This window comes from Neofelis nebulosa, chromosome 5 (genome assembly GCF_028018385.1).
Source record: "Neofelis nebulosa isolate mNeoNeb1 chromosome 5, mNeoNeb1.pri, whole genome shotgun sequence".
Taxonomy (NCBI): Eukaryota; Metazoa; Chordata; class Mammalia; order Carnivora; family Felidae; genus Neofelis; species Neofelis nebulosa.
This window is the reverse complement of record NC_080786.1, coordinates 130,500,050-130,517,103: the sequence shown is the minus strand read 5'-3', so window position 1 is coordinate 130,517,103 and position 17,054 is coordinate 130,500,050. Positions and strand designations below refer to the sequence as shown.

At 37.3% G+C, this 17,054-nt stretch overlaps 1 protein-coding gene across 7 annotated transcripts in view; it reads right to left on the bottom strand.

The window, feature by feature from the left end:
* Positions 1–4,948: 4,948 nt before the first annotated feature.
* Positions 4,949–17,054, bottom strand: part of LOC131512701 (multidrug resistance-associated protein 1-like) — an 88,260-nt gene continuing 76,154 nt past the window's right edge. For 5 of the 7 annotated variants that reach the window (XM_058731746.1, XM_058731752.1, XM_058731750.1 and 2 more), the window contains 7 exons: positions 16,656–16,782; positions 15,232–15,333; positions 11,600–11,743; positions 8,954–9,112; positions 7,517–7,683; positions 6,386–6,580; positions 4,949–6,058 (listed from right to left, as the gene is read on the bottom strand). In XM_058731746.1, coding sequence (XP_058587729.1) covers positions 5,932–6,058; positions 6,386–6,580; positions 7,517–7,683; positions 8,954–9,112; positions 11,600–11,743; positions 15,232–15,333; positions 16,656–16,782 — 1,021 coding nt within the window. In that variant the 3' untranslated portion in view covers positions 4,949–5,931. The remainder of the gene's footprint in view (positions 6,059–6,385; positions 6,581–7,516; positions 7,684–8,953; positions 9,113–11,599; positions 11,744–15,231; positions 15,334–16,655; positions 16,783–17,054) is intronic. The other 2 variants (XM_058731753.1, XM_058731747.1) reach the window with 2 other exon arrangements.

Here is a 17,054-nt window from a genome sequence, read left to right as displayed (position 1 = left end):
GTCTTCATTTCTATTAGCACATTTAGAGAAATAGAGCTCACAATATAGCCAGAAGTCAAGATTTCAGTATTCTAGAGATGGCCCACTTGCTTAGAAAATGACAGCCAGAAAGATGGGAGTTGGAAAAACAAGAAGGAACTAGATCTCTCCTGACTGCTGCCTCCTCAAGTGACATAACCTGATAATAATATAGCCATACTGTGTAGCAATGGGGATTAGATCTTATTTTAATCCCTGGTTATCCCAAAGTTGCTGTGTATAAAAGAGACTTTCATAAACATTGGCTCAATTTTGCCCTTTATATTAACAGTGCATCCTGTGATGGGTTTATAAATAGGAGACACCAATTGCAAGGAGCTGTGACTGCTGATATTGAAATGGCTAACATGTTATTGAATGTGTTTTATATGCCAGACACTGTCCTAAGAGTTTGTGTTACTTACATGATTTAATTTTCAAAAACTTTAGGAGGTAGATAAAATTGTTACTACCAAGTAAGCCCAGAGAAGTAAGTTAACTTGCCCCAGTGTACAGGACTACAAAGTGGTGAGAGTGGAGTTGAACATCCTATCTCACGATCCAGTAGCTTTAAAAACTACTGTATTTTCCTTTTTTAGTTTTCTTGATTATGTTTCCTAAGCGGAAGGCTCTAGAGATCAGTTACAACTATTATTTGTGTGTATATTAAAATACAGCATTACATCTCAATACTGTTGGATACCAAAGCTATGGTAGAAAACATATCAAATTACCATTACTAAACCATTTTGACCTACAAAAATGGCTATTTCATATGGTTCAAACGAATAATACATTTGAAAAAGCAGCCTGCCCCCAAGCTTTAATTCCGTTTACTATGCTTACAACACTATTGGTTTTAAGTCCTCTATTTTTAACCACCAGACTCTTGTTAACTAGCTCTCCCAGGAATGGGACATCTTAGTAGGCACTGCAAAGACAATCAATTTTCTCATCACATGGACCTGGAGTCTACATTTTATTGGCCAAGATCTTGAAATCTTATTTTTGGAAACATAGGGTGGATAATAATACCTTTCTTATATTCCTTAGTGAAGACTGAAGTAACAAATGATTCCAATGCCTCACACATTAGTTGGCATAGGTATGCTTTCAATAATAAATATCCTCAATATCCTAAAAAAATCAACTTAATGCTGCTTAGGATTTTCCTTCTATAAGCTAAGATAAATATTTCTATATATTGAAATTATAATCCTTATCTTCTTAAATCTGTTTCGGAGTTAGACTTTAAGCAAACCAGACAACCATTGAATACACATGTTTGTTTTAAAAATTCAAATGAACTTACTTCTCTGTAATCCAGTCCTACTGAGGACCTTGCACTTCCCTTCTCGTATACTTCAGTGATTGAATAAGCTTTGTGAACGTAATTGAAATGAAAATGTAATACTAATTTCTTAAAACATGAAAAAAATATTTTTGAGTAATTTTGACTTAGTCATATTTTATGTTTACTTTTGCTTTCTTTTTACTCTTTATTTAAAGTATACTATATGTTATATGTGTGTGTATACATACACATATGTGTGTAGATATAGATATAGATAGATATATAGATATAGATACAAAACTGCACTCCTAAGTATATGGCTTGATGAATTTTCACAAATTGAACCAGTACTCAGACCCAGATCAAGAAACAGAATATAACCATTATCCAAGAAGCCCAATTTGTGTACCCCTTCAATCTTGTCCCCTCTGTCTTTACCAAGAAGAAACAGTATCCTGACTTCTAGTAGCAGTATACTTTTTCCTTTTTAAAAAAACTTTCATAGAAACAGATTTATAGAATCACATACTACTACTCCTTTGCAGTTGGTTTCTTGCCCTCAACATCTTACTTGTGAGATCCGTCCTTACTGTTGCCTGTAGCTGTTGTTCACGCTCATGGCTGTATACATTTCTACTGTGTGACTGCGCTGCAGTTTATTCAGGCTACTGTTGATTTCCCATTTGGTTTTTTAAATTACAGAGGGTCACAAATAATAAACGAATGAATGAATGAATGAATGAATGAATAGCAGAAGGTCTCTGGCTGATTTACCAAAGGTGTAAAGAGGCTAAAACAATCTTTTTTTTTTTTTTTTTAACATTTATGTATTTTTGAGACACAGAGAGAGAGAGCATGAACAGGGGAGGGTCAGAGAAAGAGGGAGACACAGAATCTGAAACAGGCTACAGGCTCCGAGCTGTCAGCACAGAGCCTGACGCGGGGCTCAAACCCACGGACCGCGAGGCACCCCAACAATCTTTTAACTTAATGAAATATCTAGATCCCTTTCCTTTTTAATTTTTTAAAAATGTTTATTTTTGAGAGAGAGAGAGGGAGACAGAGCATGATTGGGGGAGGGGCAGAGAGGGAGACAGAATCCGAAGCAGGCTCAAGTCTCCCAGCTGTCAGCATGTGTACCGACACAGAGTCCGACGCGGGGCTTGAACTCGGGAACTGCGAGATCATGACCTGAGCTGAAGTCGGACGCTCAACCGACTGAGCCACCCAGGCGCCCCTCCCTTTGCTTTTTTTATTTAAAAAAATATTTTTTTTAAATGTTTATTTTTGAGACAGAGAGAGACAGAGAGAGGGGCAGAGAGAGGGAGACACAGAATCGGAAGCAGGCTCCAGGCTCTGAGCCATCAGCCCAGAGCCGGATGCGGGGCTCAAACTCGCAGACCGTGAGATCGTGACCTGAGCTGAAGTTGGACGCTTAACCGACTGAGCCACCCAGACGCCCCTCCTTTTTTTAAACTGAAGTATAATTAACATGCTGTATTGTATTAGTTTCAAGTGTACAATAAAATGATTCAATAATGCTATACATTACTCAGTGCTCATCAAAATGTGTAGTTTTAATCCTCTTGGCCTCTTTCACCCATCCCCCTACCCATCTTCCCTTGGGCAACCACCAATTTGTTCTCTGTATTTAAGAGCATGTTTTTGGGGGGCTCCCTGTGTGGCTCAGTTAGTAGAGTGTCTGACTCTTGATTTTGGCTCAAGTCATGATCCCACAGGGGCGTGAGATAGAGTCACCCATCAGGCTCTGCCCTGAGCACTGGAGTCTGCTTAAGATTCCCTCTCTCTCCTGCCCACTTGCACTCTCTCTCTTAAAAAGAAAAAAAACAACAACAAAAAAAACAAACAAAAAAACCCCACTGTTTTAAAATCTTCTTGTCCTTTTTTTGTTTCTTAAATTCTACATATGAGTGAAATCTTATGGTATTTGTTCTTCCCTGACTTGTTTTACTTAGCATTTTACCCTCTAGATCTATCCATGTTGTTGCACGTGACAAGACTGATTTATTGTTCTTTTTTTTTAAATTTTTTTTTAACGTTTATTTATTTTTGAGACAGAGAGAGACAGAGCATGAATGGGGGAGGGTCAGGGAGAGAGGGAGACACAGAATCTGAAACGGGCTCCAGGCTCTGAGCTGTCAGCACAGAGCCCGACGCGGGGCTCGAACTCACAGACCGCGAGATCATGACCTGAGCCGAAGTCGGACGCTCGACCGACTGAGCCACCCAGGCGCCCCCTGATTTATTGTTCTATAGCTGAATGATATTCTTTTTATATACACACACGCACACACATACATACATACCGTATCTTCTTTATCCATTCATTTATTAATGGGCACTTCAGTTGCTTCTGTATCTTGGATATTATAAATAATGCTGCAATAAACAAGAGGGTGTATATATCTTCTCAAATTAGTGTTTTTGTTTTCTAGTAATGGAATTACTGGATGATATGGTAATTATATTTTTAATTTTTTGAGGAACCTCATTCTGTTTTCCACAGTGGCTGCACCAATTTGCATTCCCACCACAGAGTTCCTTTTCCTTCACATTCTTGCCAACCTTGTTATTTCTTGTGTTTTTGATTTTAGCCATTATGACAGGTGTAACATATCTCACTGTAATTTTGATTTGCATTTCCCTGATAATGAATGATGTTGGGCCTCTTTTCATGTCTCTGTTGGCCATGTATATGTCCTCTTTGGAAAAATGTCTATTCAGGGGGCGCCTGGGTGGCGCAGTCGGTTAAGCGTCCGACTTCAGCCAGGTCACGATCTCGCGGTCCGTGAGTTCGAGCCCCGCGTCAGGCTCTGGGCTGATGGCTCGGAGCCTGGAGCCTGTTTCCGACTCTGTGTCTCCCTCTCTCTCTGCCCCACCCCCGTTCATGCTCTGTCTCTCTCTGTCCCAGAAATAAATAAAAAACGTTGAAAAAAAAATGTCTATTCAGGTACTCTGCCCATTTTTAATCAGTATACTCATTTTCTTGGTGTTGAGTTGTATACGTTCTTTATATATTTTAGATATTAACCCTTTATCAGATATATCATTTGGAAATATCTCTCCCATTCAGTAGTTTGCCTGATGTTTTGTTAATGGTTTCCTTTAGTATGCAAAATCTCCCAATAGTTTATTTTTGCTTTTGTTTCCCTGGTTAAGGAGACATATCTAGAATAACGTTGCTAAGCCAATGTCCAAGAAATTATTATGTTTTCTTCTAAGAAAACATTAGAATTCAGGTCTCATATTCAGGTCTTTAATCTATTTTGAGTTTATTTTTGTGTATGGTGAAAGAAAGTAGTCCAGTTTCATTCTTTTGTAGGTAGCTATCCAGTGTTCCCAACATCATTTGTTGAAGAGTCTAGATCCCTTTCTTAATGGAATTCAACAGATATTTATTCATTGTTTACTGAGTACAAAATATAGTGGTTGACACTTCAGGGATTGTAAAGACAGGAAAACACCTCTAGTGGCTTCCATTCTAATGGAAGGAGGCTTTAGATAATCTAGGGTTTTATAACTTAAAGCAAATTTTCATAAATACCTGTAGGGATGAAGCTAGGTTGTACATGGCTGTAGGAAGGAGAAAAAGTGAATAAAAGAAATAATTGATGGTTTTTCAAGAACATGTTAAAATATTTTATTAAAACCATCTTGAAAGGAAAACGCCATTAAAATTTAAATACTTCAAATTTGAAGGGCAACTCAGAGAAATAATATTGCTTGTATTACATAAAACTACTATATTAAAAAGTCCTTCAAAATATGATTAGTATTACAAATCAACAATCTTCTTGTGAATGTATACCATCTGATATATAAGTCACTGAGGTTAACCCAACCAAAAGTATAATGTTGCATAGAAAATACCATTTTTTAATTCAAAGTCAATAGTAAAAATATTTTTTTAAATAAAGTACACCAGAAAATTCAGTTAATATACAATCACTATTTCCAAAATCAACTGAATAACTCTTAATATTTTTTGTGATTCCTCCATCATTTTATATGCTGTCCAGTAGCTCAGCATATATTATGTATGTCTATAAATACCTGTATCATATACTTGAAAATGCCGAGCCATTCATTCTTCAAACATTTGTTGGGTATCAACTGTATGAAAATCACTATGCTAGGAACTTCACATACAAAGACAACTGAAACCGGGTACTCGCCTTTAAGTAGCATTAGTGGGAAGACAGACTAAAATAACTGAAATAGAGTCCCTGCCATGGTACATGGGTATGCATGTGGGGATGGTGAGGGCACAGAAATGGGGCAGCTGGATCAGACTGGAGAACAGAGGGGAATATCAGGGGACATGTCACAGAGAAGGTGACTCCTGGATGAACTCAGAGATCTTAAAGGACAAATGGCATGTAGCACACTGGGCGCTGTGGAGCAGGCCGATATTCCAAAGGGCAGGAATGGAAGAGAGAAGTTTGGGTACAGCCCAGGAAAGTTAGAAATATGATGCTTATCGATATTTATGCCAACATGTAGCTAGGGGCCTGTCTTTGTGCACTGCTCCTTGTCATTTTTTTAAATACTAACTTATTTTTTACTCAGTATAACCAATACACAGCTAAAATCATTCATTATTTTGTCACTGAATCTTGTGTTATTCCAGCTTCTGTTAGCATTTCAAAGAAAAGTCCTTTCTGGCATATCAAATTCTGTGGTGTTCCAAATTCTGTAATCCTTCCAGAGTCTAGAACAAGTACCCTGCAATGTGAAAAGAACCCAGTCAGGTAATTATAATCAGTTTTCCAGTTCACCTTTTTTTCTTTTTCTTTTTCTTTTTCTTGATAAAGTAAGGTTTAGATTACGTAGTGAGTTATATCACTACAAAATATGGGGACCACGGAACTCAAGAAGTATATCCAGTTTTCTAATATTCTGTTAGGATTAGCATATTCTTCTCGTTGTTTCAGAAAACAATTGTTTTCAGCACAGGTAAAATTATTAATGGCAATCAGTATGTTTAGTGTATTCAGTGGCTATCTCTATAGAGATATAGAGAGATGTTTTATTTCTGAAAACAAAGCATACCTATCAGAATCAATGATAGAATGCAATCTGTGTGCAATCGTCAGGATGGTACAATCGGAAAACTCCTTCCTGACTGTGGTCTGCACCAGGTTATCAGTCTCAAAATCGATGGAAGCTGTTGCCTCATCCAAGATGAGAATTTTTGTTTTTCGAAGCAAAGCACGAGCAAGACAGACAAGCTGCCGTTGTCCAACGCTGTTAAAAAAATAAGTAAAATAACTTCTACAGTGGACTTTATGGCTACACACTTCCCGCTCTGTAATTCTGATTACATTGCAATTCACTTTCTAAGCCACACATTCATTTATTCAAGAAATATTTATTTTGTCAAAAGAGACAAAAATCTCAATGTGGAGTTTATATTCTTATGGGTAGACAGAAAAAATAAACATGATAAATGAGTAAAATGCATAGTAATAAGAAGAATTCAAGCACACAGGAAGGGAGGGTATAGAGAGTGGGCATGGGGTGAACATTAGATGGGCCTGCCAAAGAAACCCTCACTGGATTGAGGAAGTTGCCTTTTATTTCAAGACCCTTAGGAAGGGGAGACTGAGCCATGCAGATTTCCAGTGGAAACTTGTTCCTGGCAAAGGGAACAGAAGATGCAAAATCCCTGAGGCAGTCAAGGGCTGGCTAGACATGTTGAGGAAACAGCAAGGGGGCCAGTGTGGCAGAAACAGAGGCAGGGAGAGAGCAACCAAGAGGCTGAGTCATGCAATGCAGGGCTTGAGGGGATCTAGTTCTCTTTCCTTATGTCTCTGATCACATGAAAGGGACTGTCATTGGTCATCAACCGCCAGGAAGAAAAAAGGAGCCCTTTACAACATTTTTAGGAAGAAAGTTATTCGAGTAGGAGTCTTTATAAAAGAAGAGTCAATTAAATATGACTTTTCATACTGTATTGTTCCTTCCCCCCGCCCTTTCTTCCTTTCACCAGCATTTCCCAACCGGTGGCTACCATTTTATTCCTTGTACCTCTTCCCTAGAGGGAATCAGCAATAGTGTGCTCCGAATAGACCAAAGGAGGTCTTTGGTGACTCAGGAGCGACTTCCCTTTGAGGCTAACTCAAAGTTCCTAAGGAGCCTTGGAATGAATAACCGGACCAAGCTTTGTTCTTAGCAGCTTACCTGAGGTTTTCACCACCCTCTGAAATCTCATGCAGCAGCTTCTTGGGAAGGGACTGCACAAACTCTTTTAAGTGACACAGTTCTAGCACCTCCCAGAGCTGGCAATCAGAATACTTGTCTAAAGGATCCAGGTTCATTTGAAGGGTTCCAGAAAATAAAACAGGATCCTAGAGAATAAAATCATCACCAGTAATCTCATTGTCACATGATGCATAGATACATTAAAAAAATTAGATTCAGAAAATAAACAAGGAAAAAGCAAAATGATTGACCTAAATAGTTATAAAATTCATTATATTGAAAACAAAAGCAGAAGAGAATCAGAATAAGCTATAAGTGAGATTGAATCATTTTCAATTTCCTGATCATCTTTCTCCTTAACAATGTCAATACTAGCCATAATAATAATGATGATGACAGCTGCCATTTGGTCAGAGATATAAGATAACATAGAATTGAATAAATGCAAACTATAGTATGGACATAATGTTATCAATCATCTTCCAGAAAGATGGAAGTCCACACTCCCATTTTACAGGTAGTGACCTGGAGGTTCAAAAGAATGCTTGTCTAAACTGTCCAAAGACACAGAAGGTAAGTGGTTGGGTAGAATTCAAATAGGACAAGTCCATGCTCTTTCCAACTTACCAACATGCCTGGTGAAACTGTATTTTACTACACCTGTATTTATTTTTAAGAGAGGAATGACTAATATCTCTTTTCTTCATTAATTTTTTCCCTGCAAGAATTCCATTCAAATTTGCTTTTGAAGTAAATTCATGAATAGAGGCATATGTCTAAATAATATGACAAAGAGATTAAAGTATTTTAAGATATTTTTAGAAGGTAATACAAAGATATCTCATAAATGCTCAGCTTAAATCTCTCAAACAACTGAATAAGTCATCTTTGACTACAGGGGCATATTCTTGAGCCAATTTGCATACTTGTTAATGATCAAGTTCCTTTGATGCCACAGAGAGACAAATCAAAGGACTTGAAAAAATGATCTAACTGAATTATTATTCTTTTCATCTTTTAAAATGTGTTTAAATTTCAAATCAAAAGAGGCAAAATTCTACACTCACTCTACCAACTAAGCAAGAGCTTTTGTAATTTTTTTCTTCCAAAAAATACCAATGTGTGTTTCAGTCTGAGATCCACTTCATTCAAATTTTATTTGCATTTACTATTATGAAGGGAACTTGTAAAGCAATGTGCCAGTTTTTCAAATAGATAAATGCATTTAGGAAAAATACTTTACAGTAAGAATGTTTAATAGGATTCAGTTATGTAGTGATATTTCATAACACATCTAAAATGCTCTGACTTTGAAAAATGAATTTAGATGCTTGGAAGGAACACACTGAAAAAAAAGAAGAAGAGGAAGTTTATTTAGAGGGATTTAAGAAAGTCTACTGACAAAACAGGCTTTACCTGTGGAATAATATTAAGTTTGCCCCGAAGGTCATGAAGTCCGATAGTTGATATGTCAATTCCATCGATAATAATTTTGCCTCCTGATCTTTCCACAATTCTAAATAGGCAATTTGAAAGTGTTGATTTGCCTGCTCCAGTCCGTCCCACAATTCCAATCTGCAATAAAATGATCATGGGCAGTTTGCACTGTGCTTTTTGTAAGGGACTGGGGCTTTTGCACTGACAACAGATACACTGTCAGATCAGTGGGATTTAATTTTGCCAACCAGAATAACCCTGACTGGCATGGAATATGTAATGTGGACTGTAAGGATAAGTCTTTACCCAGACACTCATTACTCATGGGAAAGGCTCAGGTTAAAATGTGTATTTTCTCTACTTTTGAGTTATTTAATAACCACATAACCAAAACACGCCAGCAGCCCCAGGAGGAGCAGACCACCCCTGACCTATCCTGGGACTAGCCATTAAGAGTGTGGCCAAAGATGACTCTGATAATGGGGTGGTTTTCTTGGGACTTTCAAAATGAGGCTTCTCTACTCTCCTTGCCCCAGAGGGACAAACAAACAAAGGGAACAAACAAAGGGAACAGGAACCCTTTGCCAGAAGGATAGCAAATCCAGAGGAATGTTTGCAAATTCCCTTGGTGTATCAAAACAGGTACTGCACTAAAACTATAGAAGGTGGCCACAGATAACATGTAGGATCTTGGATTCCTGGACAAAATAGTCACCTTGTCATAAATAGCAAATGATTGCATATATTCCTTTGACCACGAGGACTGAAGCAATTCCTTCTGCGTGTTGATTTGTACTTTCTTGTTAATGGGAACATAAGGCAGAGAAAACATTACGGAGGTTGGTTTTCCCTGATAAAAGATCTTAAATCTAACACTCTATGCCAGAAAAATCAGGAATCCGTTAAATTAATTGGCATAATCAAAATCCCACAATGATTTCATTTGTTCCAAAGACATTTTTTTGTCCTTGATGTTATTGCAGTGGACCTGGTTTAGACATTTAGAAAAAGAGATGTCTGGGGTCACAAAAGCCAGGTCTGTAAAAGAAAAAATGGGCCATTTCCGTTAATTTTTTGTTCATTTTTTTTTTACTTTCACTTATTTGTAAAATCTTTCTGTCTAGGGAAATAATATGTTTTCATAAAACATTTTAAAAACTATGGGAAAAACTATAGAAGTAGAAACTATTTATAATCTTGTCACCTGAAGACAACTACTATTTATGTTTTACAACTGTTCTAGGATTTTTGCTAATGTGTTTACCTGTTTGCTTTTTTAAAACAGAAAATTGATATAGTATCAACAGTTTTGTATATAGTTTTTATTAATCAAATGACATCTCAAGTATTTTCCCATCTCACTAGTAATGCTGGAAAACATGTCATTGACTATACAGATATTCTCTCCTATGAATTTACTATATTTCAGGTAACTTAATTTTATTGTCTTATTATCACTCTTTACCTAATAGAGGAAGTAAAAATAATAGTACACTACTACTGGGTACATATCCAAAGGAAATAAAATTAGTATCTTGAATTGAAATCTGCACTCCCATGTTCATATTCCCAATAGCCAAGATATGGAAACAACCAAAGTGTCCATAGAAGAATGGATAAAGAAAATGTACACACACACACACACACACACACACACACACACACACACTGGAATACTATTCAGCCATAAAAAGAAAGGAAATCCTACCATTTGTGGCAACATAGATGAACCTGGTGGACATTATGCTAAGGGGAATAAGCTATATGGAGAAAGACAAATACTGTATGATCTTGCTTATACATGGAATCTACAAGTCAAACTTGTAGTACCACAGGGTAAATGGTAGATACCAGGGACTGAGGAGTGGGCTAAATGGGAAGATGTTGGCCAAAGGGCATAAACTTTCAGATGAATAAGAAGAACGTGTTCTGGGGATGTAAAGTACAGTGAGCTAACTATAGTTAAGAGTACTGTATTGTATACTTGAAATTTGCTAAGACAGTACATCTTAGGTGTTCCTACCACATGCAAAAATAAATGAATAAAACAAAAACAAAAAGCCTTGTAATTATGTGAGGTGATGGGTGTGTTAATTACTTTGAATGTGGTAATCATTTCATTATCAAACCATCACATTGTACAGCTTAAATATATACATTATTTACTTATTAATTATAACTCAGTAAAGCTGGAAACGTACACTAAAATCATGTTTCATAATATAGTATGCACAATTTAAAAATACCTTTTTAAAGTTTATTTATTTATTTTGAGAAAGAGAGAGAATGAGTCGGGGAGGGGCAGAGAGAGAGAATCCCAAGCAGGCTCCACATTGCCAGTGAAGAGCTTGATGTGGGGCTTGAACTCACAAAACTGTGAGATCATGACCTGAGCTAAAATCAAGAGTATGATGCTTAACCAACTGAGCCACTCAGATTCCCCTAAAAATACCTTTTTTAAAAAGGAAATTTTATTCTATATATAGCAAACAGTTGAGTTTAATACTTTTATATGAAATTTGAACAAAAGACCATCTTCTATTCCATACCGCATTAAACTTTGACCTTAAAAATGAATACTTTCAGATAAAAAGGAGAGTGAAACTTATGAAATGTATATGGTACCTTCTCTTCTCCATGAGTCTGGAAAGTGATATCTTGTAATGCTAAACCAAGATCATCTCGGTATCGAGCCTGATAATTAATAAATTCCACTATCCCTTTGTTGGGCCATTGTGCTGGAGGCCTTTTAGACATTATCCAGGGTGCCTTGAAACAAAGAAAGATTACAATAACTACAATAAAAGTAACTTTCCCTCTAAAAATAATTACCATGCATAAAAAACACAAGTGATGGAAAACATTTGTGGATATTATGATCTCCTGAGTACAGTTTTAAATATTACCGGCACAAAACTTCTCATCTACTTATAAGAAAGCTTAGAAATTAATTTTTAGAGGTAACCAGGCTTCCCACTCCCTATCCAGTTATTAAGAAGAGTCTTCTTAAACCCTACAAAGGAGCTGAAGGTAATCTATTTGAAATTGCAGCTGAGATGAGGACAGTTTGGCATTCATTCATTGCCCAAATACTGAGTATTTACTATGCTAGTCAGTGCTTTAGTTGCTGGAGATTCAGCAGTGAGCAAAACAGACACAAATTCTTGTCCTTACAGAGCATACAGCCTGCTGGGAAGGGACAGAAAGAATCACATAGCATATGCAAAATGCTAAACAGTGATAAAGCTTTGGAAGACGGGAGATAGGCAAGTTAGAGGTGGTGTGATTTTTAAGTAGGGTGGTTAGGAAAGGCTCGGTTGGACAAGATATGAGAACAAGCTGTTGGGATATGGGTTGAATCACTTTCCTGGCAGGCATGTAACAACACGTGCTGAGGTCCTGAGACAGGGCCTGCCTGGGATGTTGGGGGAACAGGAGGAAGCGGAAGAACATGCAGGAGAGTGTGATGTCTGGTGGGGAGGTGAAGTGCTTTCATGAAAGGGAGTGATGCCCAGTGTCAGATGATGGATCAGGTCAAGGGAGGCCTGAAAGGAGACCACGGGTGATCTCCAAGGGCAGGTTCAGTGAAGTGGTGGAATTAAAAGCCTGTTTGGAGCGAGTCCAAAGTAGGATGAGAGAAGTACAGGCTATTCCAAAGAATTCTGCTGTAAAAAGCCCAGACAACGTGGGCTAGAGAGAGATAAACAGAATTATCTGGACAGTTTACTTCTTGCATGTCAAGAGGTTTTATAACTTGAGTTACCAAATTACATAAAGATGATTTTTTTTTAATGTCTATTTATTTGTTTTGAGAGAAAGAGTGCATGCGAGTGGGGGAAAGGGCAGAGAGAAAGGAAGAGAGAGAATCCCAAGCAGGCTCCTCACTGTCAGCACAGAGCCTGACTCGAGACTTGAACCCAGGAACTGTAAGATCATGACCTGAGCCAAACCCAAGAGTTGGGCGCTTAATGGACTGAGCCACCCAACCACCCCACATAAAGATGATTTTGTTTTAATAATGTGTGGGTGTGGGTGTGTTATGTGTGTATTCACACACATTTTATTGTTTTTTACAATATGAAAAGAATATATACATAACATTTATACATATAAAAAGTTTACATATAAAAATATTTATACAAATATTTAGAAAATACAGAAAACAATAAAATGATATAGTGGTCCTCACATGGCAATAGGCTGAGCAAACTGAATGCTGATAATTGGAGGTTGTGAAGGTAGATTAATCTTCCATGAACCATGTGTGAAAAAAGAGGTTAAGACCTGAGGAAGACTCTAGAGAAGAATCAAAGTTTAGGTAGAGTTGGAGGATATAGATATTAAAATTTTTTAAGCTTATTTATTTTGAGATAGAGAGGCAGGGAGGGGCAGAGAGAGAGCGAGAGAGAACTCCAAGCAGGCCCCTCACTGTCAGTTCCCAGCCCAATGTGGGGCTTCTAATTGTAAGATGATGACCTGAGCTGAAATCAAGAGTCCGGATGCTTAACCTACTGAGCCACCCAGGAGCTCCAGGCTGTTGATAATATTTTAGCATCTTTGTAGGTTAAGAGAGGCAAGGGGGTCAGGGTAGGAATTAAAGGAAGTGGTTAATGAAGCAACATCTGAGAGAAAAAATGAACAAATATTACCAAAAATACAAGTAGAAACTCAGGTTTTCTATTTGGAGGAGGGACACATCTTCCTGAGAGATATGAGCAAAAGAGGAATGTTTCATGAAGATTCAGATACCTTTACAGGTGGACTGAAGAAGATACAGAAACTCAAGTCAACTATAACATCTGCCTTGTTAATTCATGGAAGTGGGAGACAGAAGTAAATCAGATTAGTAAAATACACTGATATCTCAAATATTATACTGTCAATAGTCTAATTCTTCTACTCTTCAAAAAAATTTTTTAAATGTTTATTTATTTTTGAGAGAGAGAGAGAGAGAGAGAGAGAGAGAGAACAGGAGAGTAAAGGGCAGAGAGAAAAGGAGACACAGAGTTTGAAGCCGGCTCCAGGCTCTGAGCTGTCAGCATAGAGCCCAATACAGGGCTCAAACTCACAAACTGTGAGATCATGACCTGGGTCGAAGTTGGATGCTTAACTGACTGAGCTACCCAGGGACCCCCTTTAAAAACTTTCTTTTAATGTTTATTTATTTTTGAGAGACTGAGAGAGACAGAGTGTTAATTTTTCTACTTCTTTCTTAAGTTTATTTATTTATTTTTGAGAGAGAGAGAGAGAGAGAGAGAGTGGTGGGGGGGGGGGGAAGCAGAGAGAGAGAGAGAGAGAGAGAGAGAGAGAGGGAATCCAAAGCAGGATCTGTACCACCAGCACAGAGCCTAACACTGGGATCAAACTCAGGAACCTTCAGATCATGACCTGAGCTGAAATCAAGGGTCAGGTGCTTAACTGACGGAGCCACCCAGGCACCCTCAATTCTTCTCTTGTCTAAATTATAACTAATTAAAGGAAATAAAACAGACTGATTTATTCTCCTCCTCCTTCCCATGCGCGGAGATGCTAATGATGAGTAAATGAAACAGAAGGCATAAGCAATAAGTATATAGTTAATTTAAAAATTGCGCAGACTTTAATTATGAGAGCACTATATTAAGACACCTTTCTCAACATAAAATCCTCACAAAGTTATAATCTTAGATTGCATATTTTGCTCTACATTGGTAGAGGACAAATCATTGTGCCTTCTAAAAACAAGTAATCATATTTCATTTTTATAACATAACAAATGTTATATATCTTACATTTTACAAATGTATCTTACATTTTATGTATTATCCTAATTTAGTTATCTGTGGTCTTTTCTTCTATTTTTGTGATATATAAAATAATGGTGTATTCCACAATACATTGGATTTTAATTTTATTGAAATGCTGAATATTAAAACATGAATTTGGAAAGGTAGGCTTTGTTTAAAATTTATTTTTTTATTTTATTTTATTTTCTTAAACATTTAGTTATTTTTGAGATAGAGAGACATAGTGTGAGTGGGGCAGGGGTGGGGGGCAGAGAGAGAGAGGGAGACAGAATGAGAAGCAGGCTCCAGGCCCCAAGCTGTCAGCACAGACCCCGATGCAGGGCTTGAACCCACAAACTCGAGATCATGAGCTGGGCCGAAGTTGGACACTTAACCTAGTGAGCCAACCAAAATTTTTTTTAAATGTCAATTCAAGGTGCACTACAATATGTCAATCCTGCATCTATTTATTGGTTATTTAGGAGTGCTTACCTCTTTACCCATATTTTCATATTCACAAACTCTTTCAATGGAAACTGCATTGGTTTCAATTTCACAAGCTTTCCTTACCCAAAAATTCAGAGATTGAGTAATCTGGAGGGAAAAACCCAAGAGCTTACTGACTGGTTCTTTAGTATTTTACATAATATTAATAATACTTTATACACTTTCACTTTTCATAGTTTTCATGTACTTTTCTCTCTTCTGATTATTTAACAACTTTAGAAGTAAATCTATTTATACACATACACACAAGTGTTTCTTTATGTTAAACTGATCAACACAAACAATGTTTTTTGGCAGAAGATAGAATGAATATAGTTCAACAGGTATGGAAGGAGTCCATACTTAGTGTAAGGAACGGTGGATACCAAGACTGATGAGATGTGCCTCAAGAAGTGTACGTCCCAAGTGAGAAAAAAGTTGTGAATAACATTACCTTTGGTAGGATTCACTGGAAGCAGGAATCTCCTAACTCTTGACCACTCTTGTCTCCTCTTTTTTTTTAAACTCTACTTTCTTCTCACCCTACCCACAAGCACAGGTGGTAATTCAAGCCTAATTCTGGACGTCAAAAAACTCTTGTCAGTTCAGTTTTTCCTCAAGTTTGCTGCCAAATCATTTGATGGCCAACCTGACCTGAACTGACATGGGGCTCTTTAAAGTCTTTACTGAACCCACTTAGAGTAAACATTCATATATTTTACTGCAAAGCAAGTAGTTTGATTATGGGATTCTGCCCCAGACCTTGACTATGGTATATGTGTCATTATTTCCTTTCTACAAGACTAAGTTCTGAATTCTGAAATGCAACTAGCCTTAATTAAGGTTTTTGGATAAGGGATGAAGGGCAAGTACCCACATCATCTAGACTTATCCTCTAATAATATGTAATTATACTAAGTAATTTAAGGAATATTCTATTTTACAAAGAGGGCAAGAACACACTCATACCACTAGTACTTTTCAATGTAATATAAACTAGGGCTTATTAGGGAAAAACTTACAAGCAAAGAAGGAGAGCATGTACTCTCCCCAGAGTTTGCATTATCTCCTTGGTTAGACTGGGCAAACTGGATTGGCAGGCCACAGTGGAGAGAGGCCCTCCCCCCCCCCCCCCTTACATGCTATAAATCCATAAAGATAGGAGAACAAGAAACTTCTGGGTAACTGTGTAACAGCAGGAGTTTCCCGGTCTTTTAGCACTCAGCCTGTTCTTTCTGTGAACTGACTTAGTATTGCTGAGCCAGCTTCCTGCTAGTAGTAACAGAGGAAGAAATGAGCCTCCAGGGCAATCCAGATTTGTCTCTCATTACTTAGTTAATACAATCTATAATTCAGACAGGCAAAGGAGAGGATAGTTTAATTAATTGCATTATAAACATATCATATACCACAAAATCATTATTACTTACATTTAGGGCATAGGATATGGACAAGCCAACTATTGCTGAATCTATCGAACTGCCAGCCAGCACAGCAAGCAGTGCAGCAAAAAATACCATTAGGTTGCCAAGGAATTCAAGTCTAACAGACAGCCACCTGTGATAATGGAAAATATTCTTCAACTGAGATGCAAGATTTTTGGTGTACTTGGTCTGAACTCTCCTCTCGGAAATGTTAAATAAACATCAATAGCTGCTTTCTTTTCCTAAGAACTCAGTCAAAATAGGACGATTGCAGTGATGATACATTAAAGGATTCCTTTGCATAAAAACACTTTACTTTTGCAGAACTTTGTTTTAAAACTTAATCAGAATAAAAAAATCAAAAAAGAACACCAGCTAAAATGATGCGTCGTATTTTAAAATCCT